At 43.3% G+C, this 14,967-nt stretch overlaps 1 protein-coding gene across 5 annotated transcripts in view; it reads left to right on the plus strand.

Annotated features, from left to right (window-relative positions):
• The window catches only part of FRMPD3 (FERM and PDZ domain containing 3), a 170,301-nt gene that overhangs the window by 95,442 nt on the left and 59,892 nt on the right, over positions 1-14,967 (plus strand). For all 5 annotated transcript variants that reach the window (XM_079764400.1, XM_079764398.1, XM_079764399.1 and 2 more), the window contains 4 exons: positions 1,678-1,782; positions 6,387-6,494; positions 9,636-9,767; positions 11,212-11,331. In XM_079764400.1, coding sequence (XP_079620526.1) covers positions 6,390-6,494; positions 9,636-9,767; positions 11,212-11,331 — 357 coding nt within the window. In that variant the 5' untranslated portion in view covers positions 1,678-1,782; positions 6,387-6,389. The remainder of the gene's footprint in view (positions 1-1,677; positions 1,783-6,386; positions 6,495-9,635; positions 9,768-11,211; positions 11,332-14,967) is intronic.

Raw genomic sequence — 14,967 nt, forward strand, 5'->3', positions numbered from 1 at the left:
TCAGTTTGTCCTTATAGTCTTTATTTGCTATCTAAAAGCTATTTGATTATTGTAAGTCTGTTCCTGCTAGAATGGATGTTCCTTGAGGTCAGAGAGTTTTGTCTGTCTTGTTTACTGCTGACTCCCTCATCACCTAGAACAGTGCCTGGCACATAGAAGGTCCTCTCTAAATTTGTCACATGAATGAATAAATGCCTCTGAAGACATGACTCCTGCATTTCATCCAATCCAAGGAGCACCCAGGAAAGACTTAGTTTCAGTGTTTGATAACCATTTGTTTGATAACCATGTGTCCTGCTGAATTTGTGGGAAATTTTTCTAAAAAATATATTTTTATTGATTTTAGAGAGGGAGAGGGAGAGGGAGAGGGTGATAGGAATATCCATGATGAGAGAAGCATTGATCAGCTGCCTTCTGCATGTACCACACTGGAGATCGAGCCCGCAACCCAGGCATATGCCCTGACTGAGAATCGAACTGTGACCTACTGGTTCATAGGTTGACGCTCAATCACTGAGCCATGCCAGCCAGGTGAAATACTGTGGGACAATTTTGAAGAACTAGAGAGTCTAGTTGATTTTTTGGGCATTTCATATAGAATTAAAGAAACAAGTTGTAGAGAGCCCAGAACTAGAAAGCCAGGACATCTTGGTAAATTCCCAATGTCTCTGTTTCCGAGTAGTGTAGAAATTATGGGTAAATCATTTTGGAGTGCTAGGAATCCATTCTCCCACATCTAAAATAATATTTTCTATGAGCTGCCTACCTAGGAGCAGGGCATAGCTGTGAGATTAATAAGATAATTTCTGTAAATCCTTTCAGATGCTTGTATTGAGATGTAATAAAAACCACCATTTAGGTATATCTCACATTAAGAAAACCAAATATATAAAAATTCACTGTGTTATTATTAAAGAACTAGAGGCCCAGTGCATGATTGAATCATGCACGTGTAGGGTCCCCTACACACTTTCGCTTTTTGCGGTGGAGCTGGGTGCCTGTCCGCTGGTGCACCAGGCCTTCCGGCTTGGCGGAGGCTTCTGAAAGGCCTGGTGCCAGAGCAGACAGGCACCCAGCTCCCCCACTTTTGATGGTCCACGGCCGCTGAGGGGGGCTACCCTGCTGTTGAGAGGCGCCTCTCAACAGCAGGGTAGCCCCCCTCAGTGGCAGCGGATCCATGCCTCTCAATGGCCGGATAGGCCACCCCGAGTCCCGCCCCCCAGCCTCCCACCGCCCAATCGTGGGCGTAGCGGAGTGATGGTAATTTACATGTTACTCTATTATTAGATAGGATTTTTGCAAACTCCCTTAGGCCTAGGGCATTAATAATGGGATTCAGTGCACCCAAATTTGATTCATGCCAAGCTTTTTCAGAGCACACCAATCTCAGGGTGGAGCAAAAGTAGGGTTATAGTTGTTTGTATGGAAAATAATGAAATAATTAATAATAATAAATCATGTGTTTCAGATACTCACAACTGTAAACCTACTTTTGCCCCACACTATATAAGAAAGCACTTAGCACATTGAAATGCACCTAATGGGGGATCAATACTTACTGACTTATTGATTAGTAAGGGAAAGTGTACCCATCCTGAGACATCTTAACTCTGGTGTGGCAAAGGTCAGGTTTTTCTCAGGGATGGAGAACTCACCAGCCCTCTGTTCTTTTTCCAGTCCCCCAAATCTGCCTTCATCAGTGCTGCAAAGAAGGCCAAGCTGAAATCCAATCCTGTGAAGGTCCGATTTTCCGAGCAGGTGGCAGTTGGAGAAACAGATGCAGTAAGTCCAGAATTGGCCCAGCCATCGAGGTCTTGCTCTGAGGCAGTTGCTCATCTGCTGCTCCTCAGAGTGGACAGCATAACCAAGGGGTTGGAGGGGAAGACCTTGGGGCTCTGGGTGGATAGCAAATGAGGGGTATATGTCATCCAAAGAGGCCATAGGCATTGTGAAATAATATGTTATCAATCCACTCAAGATTCTCATGGTGCTTAGAGAAATTTCATGTCTAGCACAGCAGCATACACTGAGAACAAATGCTCCATAAACATCTCTTGGCTACTTGATAGAAACAGGAACTAAGTAATGGTTTTCCAAAGATCCAGAGAGATAGCGGCTGGTGAAATTGAGCTCTCTTCACATTTAAGTGGTCCTGCAGCTCCACATCTTGACTGAAGAAGACTGTGCAGTGAATGGTGATACAGACTCTCATTAAGTCACAAAGCTTTTATTAGGCATCTGCTGTGTTCCCAGCACCACAAAGGATGCAAAATAAATACCTGTTCCCTGCCATGGGATATATCTCAGTGATGTTGGGTGTTCAGATTGAGACAGCATAGGATACCCCACTGAGTCTTTTTGAGAAGCAGGTGACACTTGGCAGCCCATGCCATGTACTGACCAATTTGGGAGGTTATGGTCCTCCCTCAATCTTTCTCACTTCTTTGTGGGATTTACATGAGCTGAGCTGTCTGCTCCAGATAAGCAAATGAGAAGAGGTGGATTTAAAGAAGAAAGATGTGTGGTAAGCAATCATGGATTATTGCTTGCCAGAGTCCCTCAGGAATCTGCAGATGATGGTGATATCTGGTGAGGGTGGGGTATGGAGTGCAGGTAAGGTGGGGGTTGGGGATGGGGGAAGGGATAGCCAGAGTTGCCAGCCTTCTGTGTGCTTTTGCTGGCTGTCATGGGATGGGGTCTCAGGAGACCCATGACATTTATGTACTGAGGCACAGCTGCAGTTTAGAGAAGCTAGTAGGCCCAGACTGAATGGGGAAATCAGTAAGATGCCAGGCACTTCTATAGTTATTTGACACAGAGCCACTAAGAAGAAGGGATAGAGGACATAGATGTCTTTCATCTCCATTTCCCTGACTCTCATTCCCAAACTCATCCCAGGTCTTCCTCCATTCCTGTTGGAGGAAGGCTGCAAAGCCCAAGGAACTAAGTATAGCGCCCCACTGGTAAGCTGTCTTAATAAGTAATGGTTGGGCTTTACATCAGTCCTAGCAGAAGTTGAAGAGAAGCAGGGGTTGGTGAAGAGAGAGAAAAGGGAGCAGTATGGAGTCCCTGTAGATCAGGGTGAAACAGACCCTGTGATCCAAGTTACTAAGATGATGTTTATGTCATGAGCCCTTGAAAATCCAGAGGAAATGTGACTTGATTTTGGAAAGTACAGACAGGAACTACCTATCACATCTCAGCATTACATAGTAACGAACCAAGGCCAGGCCACTCAATGAAGAACTCCCTCCCTTCCTCTCCCTTACCTTCTTCCCCTCCTTTATTCTCCCTTCTTTTCTTCTCCCTTCCACTCTTCCTTCCCCATCCTCCTCTTTCTCCACCATGACTTCCCTCTCCATATGTCTCAGCTAGCTACAGGCAGAATCAAGCCCCTACTCCAGATCAGTCTGAATGGGAATGCCCTAGAGCCGTGGTCGGCAAACTGTGGCTTTCGAGCCACATGCGGCTCTTTGGCCCCTTGAGTGTGGCTCTTCCACAAAATACCACGGCCTGGGCAAGTCTATTTTGAAGAAGTGGCGTTAGAAGAAGTTTAAGTTTGAAAAATTGGGCTCAAAAGAAATTTCAATCGTTGTACTGTTGATATTTGGCTCTGTTGACTAATGAGTTTGCCGACCACTGCCCTAGAGTATTCGGGACCCACCCAGATTATTTCTGTTGCTTCAGGACAGGCAACTAGGTGTGGTACAAGGCTCTTGTCTGCAAAAGAGACAGACATAAATGTTTTCACTGTAGTTGTGCTTAGGAAATTGCAACAGCATTCCACCACCACCACTAGTGTAGACCATAGCAGCTTCACCATTGGTTGGGACCTGGGGAAGTCCATGCCCCGGTGATACCGGGTTGTCCTATCATCCCCTGCCCTTCATGTTCCAGGGCTTTATTAAGCAGCTGGAGCAAAAATAAATCCTGTGGGTGTTCCTTGCCAACTCTATTTTTAAACAAAATCAATTAAGTAATTATCTGAGTCCAACCCAGTGTGCTAAATAAAACCTGCCACCATTGAGTGTCATCAGCCTGGGGATACAGGGCTCTGGGCTTGGCAGGAGCAAAGTATCTCAGGATCAGGGAGAGGACCAGGGAATCACACTTCTCCAGCTCTATAACCCATCACTTCCCACTATGGCTTGATTCCTGGCTCTCCACCACTGCCAACCAAACCCTGATCCAGGAAGACTTACTTGTTCATGTTTTCATACTTTGTTCATGGAAGTTCCTAGATTTGGACTGTTCTCTTATGGCCTCTCCAATAGTCCACACCTATTATCTTCAAAATAAAAATTCAGCCCTAACCAGTTTGGCTCAGTGGATAGAGCGTCGGCCTGTGGACTGAAAGGTCCCAGGTTCGATTCCGGTCAAGGGCATGTACCTTGGTTGCGGGCACATCCCCGGTAGAAGGTGTGCAGGAGGAAGCTGGTCTATGCTTCTCTCTCATCGATGTTTCTACCTCTCTATCCCTCTCCTTTCAATATACTTTATTGATTTTTTTACAGAGAGGAAGGGAGAGGGAATAGAGAGGTAGAAACATCGATGAGAGAGAAACATCGACCAACTGCCTCCTGCACACCCCCTACCGGGGATGTGCCCGCAACCAATGTACATGCCCTTGACCGGAATCGAACCTAGGACCTTTCAGTCCGCAGGCCGACGCTCTATCCACTGAGCCAAACCAGCTTCGGCAATAAAATATATTTTAAAAAATAAAAATAAAAATTCAATTTACCTCAACTGGGAAAACTTAACACCTCTTTGTTTTGGTTTTATAATCGTTCTCTAATGGATGTGTGCATATGCCAAGTCACTTCAACAAGAGTATAAGACTAAGCCCGGGTCTTCTGTTTTTGCCATAACCCCCACAGGGCTTAGCACAGTGCAGGGAATATAGTACAGGCCCAATGAAAACCCACTGAATTAAGGAATCTGTCCATCAGTTCCTAAAAAAGTAATGATGTTGGCCCTGGGAAATGGTTGGATTCTCCTGATGAATAATTCAAGTAAGCACATATAAGCACCTACTGCTCATACTAGTATATTCAGCAGCAATTTATTGAGAACTAACTGTGTACCAAGGACTCTTGTCAATGAAATTACAAAGATTGACTACGACATGGTTATTGTGCTCTGAGCTCAGTGTTTGATTGTGAAGGACAAACATTTTTTTTTAAATATGAGAAGAGCACTGAGAGAGGTGTGTATATGTTGCTTTTGGTACACATGGGAACACCAGGTTCAAGGTCCTGGCAATACTGGACAAGGCTTTCCAGAATTTATCTGTAAGCTGAATTTTAAAGGATGAGTAGAGCCCTGGCCAGTGTGGCTCAATTGGTTGGGCATCATCCCATGCTCCAAAAAGTCGCTGGTTCCATTCCCGGTCAAGGCACTTGTCTGAGTTGTAGGTTCGATCCCCCACAGGTGGCAACCGGTCGATGGATGTTCTTCTCTTCTTCCCTCTTCCTCTCTCTTTAAAATCACTAAAAATATATTTATAAAAATAAATTTAAAAAAAGAAGGATGAGTAGGAGTTTTCTGAGGAAGGTAGAGGGAACAGTCTTTATTTTACAAATATTTATTGAGAATTTAAACATGCACCACTCTATAAATAAATAAATGCATAGGCCAGGACAATTTTTGCTAAGGAATAATCAGGTGTTCAAACATGGGCCTTGTCAGTGTTTCTCAATCATGGCCAGTAATGTCCATTTTCAGAGAAATTTTGGAAATGTCTGAGGGGTTTTTTTTGTGTGTTATTCCCATGGTTTGGCATACTATTGGCACTTAGTGTCTCAGGTCAGGGATGCTAAGTGTCCAGTAGGGCGTAAGACAGTCCCTGAATGATGACTTGTCAGAGGTATGGAGACATGAAAGAGCAGCATGGGTATGACAAGACATGAGTCTGGGAAGTAGGCAGGTGCCAGTTCAGGAAGGACCTAGGATGTTACAGGGTAAGGGGAATAGTAGGGCAAATGCATGGATATGGAAGTGAACTCGATATTTGAAGGGCCTGGTGGAAAGGGAGGTGTCAGGAGATAGGAGCAGATGAGTGATATGGGCTCCTAAAGAGGCCTCCCATCAGCCTTTCAGTGTGTGGTGGTCTCTGAAGCTGTGGAGCTATGAGCCATAGTAGAATGTGGGTGTGTTGTGACATCAAATGGAGAACTTTTGATATGGCCCAGTGTCTTAGAGAATTTGGTTTTGGTGTCCATGTAACATTATTATTGATCTCCTCTTTCCTCTGTCTCTTTGTTCTATCATACATTTGGCTCCCTGTCTCCTTCACTCACTCTTTTCTCTTCCTTTCTACACTCTTCTGGTTTCTTTCATCCTAAATGAGACCCTCTTGTTGTCCTTTCCCTGCCTATTCACAGAAAATGATGAAGAAAGAAGCTCTTCTCCTCATCCCCAATGTCCTGAAGGTCTTCTTAGAAAATGGACAGATCAAGTCTTTCACATTTGATGGCCGGACCACTGTTAAGGTACATACAGAGTCTCCTCCCTTGGGTCAGCATTGCCCTCTCCAGAGCACACACAGCTACTGGTCCTTGGGTTCCTCTGATTCTGCACAGAGCTGCTTGCTGCCAGAGCAAGGTGGCCTTTGAGCTCCTGCTGCTGTGAACCCACCAGGATGCAAAAACACACAGTCCTCAGGTGAAAGTGGGGTGGTATTTGTTTGCCCAATTCTGTGCTAATGATTGTAAATGTGTGTGTATGCCACACATGTATATGTGCTTGAATAAATGTGTGCATGTGTGTGCACACATGTCCACACACATCTACTGGTGAACTGATTTGTGTCGGTGTTATGCTGGGCCTTTCAAGACTCAGGAGCTAAGGAGTGTGAAGATCATTAAACCACTTATAAAGCAAAATGTGTTTTATATTTATACAATAACACCTACGTAAGTTTACACAAAGAAATCAGCAAACACAATCTCTCAGGAGAGTAGCTTAGACATGCTTTGCTTTTTAAATAGCAAGCAGATCTTAAGCACTGAACCAAGATTTGAAAAGTCCAGCAACAGTCCCTTTGACTATTCTTTTCACAGAAAGAGCAATTACTGAGCTGTGATTCTTAATGGCTCAGCCAGCTGTTTAAAAGTTGTAGCAATTCCCTTAGTCCTGAAGAAGAGAGGTGATGATACAATTAACCCCAGGTTCAACTCTGTTCTGGGACAGAAATATCTGTTTCTGCTTCTTCTGGACCCTATCCTCAAAGAGAACACCATTTTCAGAATTAATATTTCCACTTAAACAATGCTACCCAGACTAATGGGTGGCTACAGTGCCTGCCCAGAAAACCCACCTTGGCTCAAAGATGTTCTTAGGTACCCATACCGAGGCTAAGACAAACCTATAAATGAAGAAACCCCTGGGCTAGGAAACTTTCCCTAAGAGGAGTTATCAGGTGGGCCTGGTTAATACTTGGATGGGAGACCACCTGGGAATACTGGGTGCTATAGGCTCTTTTTTACTGTCAACAATAAAAAATATATACTTTAAAAATAAAAAGGAATTATTAGGTGTTCAGAACTGGCATTGCCAGTGGTTCACAGCCACGGTTGGCACTTTCCTTTCCCAAACAGCTTTTGAGGATGTCTGAAGCAATTGGGGATTATCCCCATGAATGATACTGGTATTTAGTCTCTCAAAGTCAGAGATGCTAAGTGTCCTGTAGGGAGTGGGACAGTCCCTGAATTATAAAGAATTGTCCTGCCCAAAGTGCCAGTAGCACCTGAGTTGCAAAACACTGAGCCTACCCCATGTTGATTGAACCAAGAATTTCTTCCGAAGGCTAAGGCCTGGGTGGATCCGTCATGGGTCTTAGGACTGAAACATACTCCTTAGGGTGCCCTGAGATTATCTCTTGACTATTGAATGTCTTAGTCTGTGGGAGGGGCATTGAACCAGAACTAGATCACCAGGAGTATCCAAATGCCCCACCTCCAGATGTGGATATTTCTTTGTGTCAGAATCCTCCTTGGTGTTGTTTCATGGGTTGGTATGTCCACTCTAGACCTTTCCCTACACTGGAGCCTTTACTCCTCTATTTCCCCTTGGAGCCTTCTCCAAGTGTTCTCCCACCTTACATCACCATTCTGGCTTTCAGGTAGCCCCAGCCTTCTAGGACAACAGAGTCCCCTAGCTTGTGATCTTACCCTAACTTTAGGGAGGGTGTACTGGCTATTCACTTGTCCCAGAGAGGTACCTGAGTGTATTGACAGTCTGGCATGGGGGCTGTTACACTTGTAACACCAGTTGGCAATCACCAAGACTTGGCTGTCCACAATCCCAATGCAGCCTAACTGCAAAGAAAACCTCATTTGTTCCTGCCAGAGCTCCAGAAACACTGGTGCATCTGTGACTACTTGGATAATACAAAAGGGTACTCTCAACTGCACACCCATTTCCAGCTGAATATTTGAATGGATCAATGTCTTTTTCATGTTCACTGAGGGTGTTTTTTTTGAAGCCCTGGCTGTAAGGGAGCTTCCCATTCCCAAGCCTGCTTCTTTCCGGCCTTTGGAGGCTGAGTGATGCTGACTCCACGAGCACACACATTGGAGACCAGTGTAGGCAAATAGATGGCAGAAGTATCAAACTGACATTTGACCAGCCCCCACAGATATGTTTCCAGACACCCTAATAATAAAAGTAGGGCAGCAGAGCAGATGGAGCCCAGAAGTAGTCAGATTTATGACTGTACACAAGACATGTGACGTAGTTCCTCTGCATGAACACATTTTTCAAGTTGCTAAGTTGATTGTCTCTAAAATCCAGCTGTTATAAAAAATGAATATTTTTCCAGTAACTCAAGTCATTCGATTTAGGTTTTTAAATCTAGAAAGTTGACTTTTTAATAATAAAATTATCAGTTTTGCTTTTTCAAATTCCTAAATAAAGAGTTGAGGGACAAACCAGAGTGAACATTCTTACATGAGAAGGTCAGAGAAGTCCTGGCTGGTGTTGCTCAATGGTTATAATGAAGGGCTGTGGATTCGATTCCAGTCAAGGGCACCTACCTAGGTTGCAGGTTCAGTCCCCTGCCCCAGTCGGGGTGCGTGCAGGGAGGTAACCAATTGATATCTCTCTCTCACATCAATGTTTCTCTCTCTCTCTTTCCCCACCTCCCTCTCTCCCTTCCACTCTCTCTAAAATTCAATGGAAAAAATATCCTCAGGTGAGGATTAACAAAAAAAGAAGATGATGATGATGAAGGTGAGGGAAGAACTACTAGAGTGCCTAGCACTTAGTAAGCACTCAGAAAATAATTTGTTGAAAAGAAGAAGAGAGGGAAGAAAGTATTGCCAGCCACGATCTTCTTTTGCTATATGCCTGGCCAGGCCAAATTCAGAAATACTTCTCTCTACCCCCTGCACCATTTCTGTTTCCCGGGGCCAAGGCCTCTAAATAGCACTCATGCATCACTCTCCTCATCTGAAGCACATTGCCTAGACCACTGTAAAGGCTGGTATCTCTGTCTGGTCCACTTCCCCAGTCTCAGCCTTCCCCCCATGACTTACTTCCTTAGTATTCAGTCCCCCTTACCCATGTTTGGTGCTTAGAGTAGATTAGAATTGGAAAGGATCTCCCTCTTAAGGCTCTTTTCTTTTCCATAGGATGTGATGGTGACATTACAGGACCGTCTTTCGCTCAGGTACATTGAGCACTTTGCTCTTGTCCTTGAGTATGCTGGGCCAGAACAGAACCACAAGTTCCTGCTTCTCCAGGACAAGCAGCCCCTGGCTTATGTAAGTAACTCTTTTATCCTGGCTTGATAGCTTTGCATGTGGCCTCTACTAGAGAAGAGGACCCCAGGTGCTCTTATTTTGGAAAATGTATAATGATATGTTCAGCCATTTCCCAGAAGTCACAGTTCTCAATCAAAGTCTATATTACCTACCTCCAGAAGACTTTTGGCAATGTCCCTTGTAACCTAAAAAGGGCATGAAGATTGTTAGTCCTGGTCTTTATGTAAAAAGTGTGGGGTAGTAATTTGTTGCATGGCTCCTAGAATGCTGAGTTGAAGAACATTGTCAACTGTCCTGTCTCCTGGAAGCAGTGCCTGCTAGACTTTTCTGCCTCCAAGAGGAAACTTGGCCTTCACATGAAGACTCTAATGAAGGGATGAGCCAATGGAGTCTAGTGAGGCCAGTGAGGCCAGGACAAGTGTGGGATGGGAATGAGCTGAATGAGGCCAAGAATGGGCAGTATGTCACCCATGTCAACTTCCAAAGCAGAGTAGGAGAAAGTATCTTATCATCTTAGCCTTTACTATATGAAAAAGGCTGGGGAAATCCAGGATGGCTGCATAGTATTTCACCAACAGTAAAGCACCGGGAAGAGCCAAAGAGGCAACCAGGGCCAATCAATATTCCCAGAGAGGGAGGGAAGGAGTTGGAGAGGAACAATTGGGAAGAAATGGCTAAATGGAAATGAAACAAAAGCCAAAATCAGACACAAAAAAATGGAAAGATTTTGGAAAGGAAAATTCTCCAAGTTTAGTTCTCAGCCAAATGCAATCCAGGGATTCACAGGTTCCCATCTATGAAGGGAAGGTCGTGAGTGTCCTGCTTAGAGGGAGGCCTAAACACCTCCCTACCCCTCCAGAGGTCTTTTGAATCCAATTGATCTCTTGTTTCAAATGGGATTTTAACCTTTTTATTGAAAAAAACAACAACAACAACAAAAAAACTCTCAAATATACAATATTAAAAAGGATTGTATAGGGACCCCCTCATTACCCAATGCCAGCTTCAGCAATTACTGATATATATTTCCCACTTGTTTCATCTATACCTCCAAGTTGGATTTTAAATCTTTGATTTAGCTTCTAATTAGCAACTTACTCTGTTTGAAGCCAGGCCCTTCTGCATTAGCCCCACAGCAAGAAAAGAGAGAAATTCCTAGGAGCCCTCTCTTCCTACCCAGTATCTGGGGCCTTAGACCCGATTGTTGATAAAGGCCACGTTCTGGCTAAGTGATTCAAAAATTCTAGTCACTTGGGTCAGAAGGGCAGAAAAGATCTAGCTCCTCATCACTTTTCTCTAAGGGTAATTGGAATTGGTCAGCTGGGAGACAGCACCCTTGCTCTTCCCCAAGCCCCACCTTGAGGAGCCACCAAGCTGGCTCCTACCAGCATAGCTATTGATTCCCAGATCTCTTTGCCCCCCACTTCTCATCCCTTGGATTCAGGTGGTACAGCGGACACACTATCATGGAATGAAATGCCTCTTCCGAATAAGCTTCTTTCCCAAAGACCCTGTGGAGCTACTGCATCGGGATCCTGCTGCTTTTGAGTACCTGTACATCCAGGTAGAGTCTGATTGGGGATACACAGACAGACAGAACAATGGACAAAAAAGCAGGCAGGATGTTCTGCCATCACAATGAAGTCGCTATGTAAGTTTTTCCAACCTCCAGGTAGCTCTGAAGGCCCTTTCCTCTTCTGTTACCATCATAGGCCATGGCCAAGTTGATTAGCCTGGTAACCTGAGCTGTCTGTGGTTCAAATTCCTGTCTGTTTAGACAGGTCTCATCAATTTTCAGGAGCAAGCAACACCAATAACTCTGGCACCATCAAAGAATCTAAAGGTTTAACCAGCCTATTTGGGTAACAGGATTCCCAAACCCTAGTACCTAGCTCCAGTAAGGAGATGATTCCCAATTCAGTTCATCCAGAGACATTTGCTAAGCACTTATTCCAGGCCAGGCCCTGTGCTCAATGCTGCTAATCCAGGTGAACAAAGAAATGTCTGACTCTCTAGACCTCATAGATATGTGCACAAATAAATATGCTAGTAAGACAGTGCATTGTCGGTAGCAACATCCAGGAAGCAACTTGTCAACTCTCCATGGGAAGGGGATAGTGAAGGCTTCACAAAAGAAGTGATGTATGCATGCTCTTAGCCTTGAAGGATTAATGGATGTTTGCTGTGTGCAGAGATTGAATGGAGGGGGCACATTCTATGCAAAGGGACTTGCATCTGCCAAGGCTTGGTGGCATGAAACAGCAGAGCATGATGTGAAAGCTGAGAGTAATTTATTATGGCTAGGGTACAGAATGTGAGGTCAGGAGTGATAAGAAATGAAATGGGAGAGACGGGAAGCAGATGGTGAAGGGCTTGATAGGTCATGTCAAGCACAGGCTTTAAAATTATTTAGGGCAATGGTTCTCAAAGTGTGGTCCCTGGACCAGCAACAGCAGCATTAACCAGGAACTTGTTAGAAATGCAAATTCTTGAGCCCTACTCTATTCCTAATGAATCAGAAATCTGGCATTTAGGCCCAGAAACCTGTGTTGTTGTTGTTGTTGTTGTTGTTTAAAATATATTTTTATTGATTTCAGAGAGGAAGGGAGAGGGAAAGAGAGATAGAAACATCAATGCTGAGAGAGAATCATTGATCGGCTGCCTCTTGCACGCTCCCCATTGGGGATCGAGCCCACAACCTGGGCATGTGCCCTGACAGGGAATCAAATAGAGACAGCGTTATTCATAGGTCAACGCTCAACCACTGAGCCACACCAGCCTGGCCAAGCAACCTGTTTTAACAAGACTTGTAGGGGATTCTGATGCTCAATGGAGTTTGAGAACCACTGCTTCAGAGCAGTGGGTCTTAACTCTAGTTGCACATTAGAATTAACTGGGAAGGTGTTTTTTGTTTTGTTTTGTTTTGTTTTGTTTTTGGTGGGGGAAATGTTCTGCCCCACCCAAGACCAAATACATCAAAATCTATGAGAATGGGTCTAAACATTTATGCTTTCTAAATTCCTCATGTGATTCTAATGTGCATCTAAAGAAATCCTTTGTAAGGTGGGGGCACAGAAGTATTAAAAGGAGAATAGCATGGTCAGATGAGGATATACACCAGCTAGGGACTTATCACAGTGGTCCAGAGGAGAAATGATGGGGGCTGGAATCAGGGCAGTGATGGAGGGGGTGGGGTGGGATGCAAGAGATATAAAAAGGGTAGAATTAATCGGTTTTGACTCAATGAGGTAGTATCATTCCCCAAGTTAGAGAATATAGGTAGTGGAATGGAAAAGATAAGGTCGTTTTGGGATATGTTGAGTTTTAGGTACCCATAGGACATATGGAATGCTTGATGGGGTGGGGGGGTGAATCCCTCAAAACACATCTCTGTTGGAGATATGCTATACGACATTGTGGTTGTCCTTGCTGCCCCTTCTGACAACCTAAAATGTTAGAAACGTTTCTCAAACAGCCTTGGGTTCCTTCACTAGCACTTTAGGGGACAATAAGTTGTGGTTCCTCTGTGAGTTTTATAAGTTTCCTTCTCATTTCTTCAAGCTTCTGGGCAATCATCTTTGTTCAAATATTTTGGAATTTGGTGACAAAACATGTCCACCCTCTCTCTCCCCTTTGTGATGATAGGGACTTCAGCTATATTCTTCCTTTTAAAAAAATCTTTTTAAGATTATTTTTAAATTTTATTTTTTAGTTATAGTTGACATACGATATTATATTAGTTTCAGGTGTACAACATAGTGAATAGACATTTATATACCTTTCAAAGTGATCACCCTGATAAGTCTAGTACTCATCTGGCACCATACATAGTTATTACAATAGTATTATTGACTATATTAATTATTTTTTTATATTGAACAGCTTTATTGAGGTCTAGTTGACACATAATAAACTGCATATATTTAAAATGTACAATTTGATAAGTTTTGACATATGTTTATATTCATGAAACCATCACCACAGTCAAGATACTGAATATATCCATCACCCCCAAAGGTTTCCTCGGGCTCCTTTGTAATTCATCCCCCGCCCCGCCCCAATCTCTAGGCAACAACTGAACTGCTTTCTGTCAATATAGATTAGTTTGCATTTTCTAGAGTTTTATATAAATGAAATTGTACAGTATTTACACTTATTTTGGTCTGGCTTCTTTTACTCAGCATAGTGATTTTGCGATCCACCCATGTCATTGTGTATATCAGTACTTCATTCCTTTTTATTGTTGAGTAGTATTCCATAGTATGGATGTACCAAAATTTGAAATTGTTCTTATTTATTGATTTTTTTTTAGAGAGTGAGTAGAGGAGAAAAGTATCGACTTGTTGTTTCACTTATTTACGCACTCATTGGTTGATTCTTTTTTAAAATATATTTTTATTGATTTCAGAAAGGAAGGGAGAGGGAGAGAGAGATAGAAACATCAATGATGAGAGAATCATTGATTGGCTGCCTCCTGCATGCCCCACACTGGGGATTGAGCCTGCATCCTGGGCATATGCCCTGACCAGGAATCGAACCATGACGTCCTGGTTCACAGGTCGACACTCAACCACTGAGCCACGCCGGGTGGGCCCATTAGTTGATTCTTGTATGTGCCCTGACCAGGGATTGAACCTGCAACCTTTGTGTATGGGGATGATGCTCTAACCAATTGAGCTACCCGGCCAGGGCTAGATGTACCAGAATTTGTTTATCAATTCACCTGCTGATGGATATTTGAGTTATTTTAAGGTTTTGGCTATGACTGAAAAAAAAGATTCTATGTATATTCATGTACAAGTCTTTGTATGACATATACTTTCTTTTCCCTTGGGATGGAATTATTTGATCATATGGTAGATCTACCTTTCTTTAACTTCTTTAAAAAATTCCAATACTATTTTCCAAAGTACCATTTCAGATTCCCACCAGCCATGTATGAAACTCTAAGTTTCTCCACATCCTCATCAGCACTTGGTCTTGTCAGTATTTTTATTTTATTTTAGTCATTCTAATACTGTGCAGTGGTATTTCATTGAGGTTTTCATTTGCATTTTCATAAGGACTAATGATTTTAAACATATTTTCTTGTGTCTGTTTGCCATCCTGCATCTTTTAGTGGAGTATCTGTTCAAATCTTTTTCCTACTTTTTTATTGGAATTGTTTGTTTTCTTGTTATCAAATTTTGAGAGTTATTTA

Source organism: Cnephaeus nilssonii (genome assembly GCF_951640355.1).
Source record: "Cnephaeus nilssonii genome assembly, chromosome: X".
Classification (NCBI taxonomy): Eukaryota; Metazoa; Chordata; class Mammalia; order Chiroptera; family Vespertilionidae; genus Cnephaeus; species Cnephaeus nilssonii.